The 476-nt window shown below is 66.4% G+C and overlaps 1 protein-coding gene across 2 annotated transcripts in view; it reads right to left on the reverse strand.

Annotated features, from left to right (window-relative positions):
• The window catches only part of EDIL3 (EGF-like repeats and discoidin I-like domains 3), a 486,664-nt gene extending 486,194 nt beyond the window's left edge, over positions 1-470 (reverse strand). For both annotated transcript variants that reach the window (XM_010863387.1, XM_010863386.1), the window contains exon 1: positions 140-470. In XM_010863387.1, the coding sequence (XP_010861689.1) occupies positions 140-206 (67 nt within the window). In that variant the 5' untranslated portion in view covers positions 207-470. The remainder of the gene's footprint in view (positions 1-139) is intronic.
• Between the last annotated feature and the right edge of the window lie 6 nt (positions 471-476).

Genomic DNA, 476 nt, shown 5'->3' on the forward strand with positions numbered 1-476 from the left:
GGGTGCACAGCCTCCTCCGGGCCGCCCACTGGGCTAGCCACTCCGGGCGCGCCCCCGGACCGCCTCCAGCCCCCTTCGCGGTGTCTCCCAGGGGGACTCACCACCTGTCCCGCCGCCAGCCCCTGGCCCTTTGCCTCACCTCTGCAGAACTGAGGGACGCTGAGGCTGAGCCCAAGCAGAAGCCAAGCAGCCACCGAGTGCTTCATGATCCCGTCTCTTGGACGTGACCCCGATGGTCAAGGGTCTTGGCGGAGGGTAGTGTCGCCGAGGTGGCACCGCAGGGCAGCGGCAGACCCCACCCCGATAGAGGATTCAAGAAGATGTCTTCTTCCCGCAGTGTCTCCTGAAACAAATTGTCGGAGAGGACGAGAAAGAGGGGTGACCCAAGAGAGGAACGTTGCTTCCCCTATTGCCTGCGCTCCGGTGGCGCCGGGAGGTGGGCGAGCTCCGAGGAGTGGCCGGCGGGCTCAGCCTCT

This window comes from Bison bison, unplaced genomic scaffold, assembly GCF_000754665.1.
Source record: "Bison bison bison isolate TAMUID 2011002044 unplaced genomic scaffold, Bison_UMD1.0 scf7180017864490, whole genome shotgun sequence".
Classification (NCBI taxonomy): Eukaryota; Metazoa; Chordata; class Mammalia; order Artiodactyla; family Bovidae; genus Bison; species Bison bison.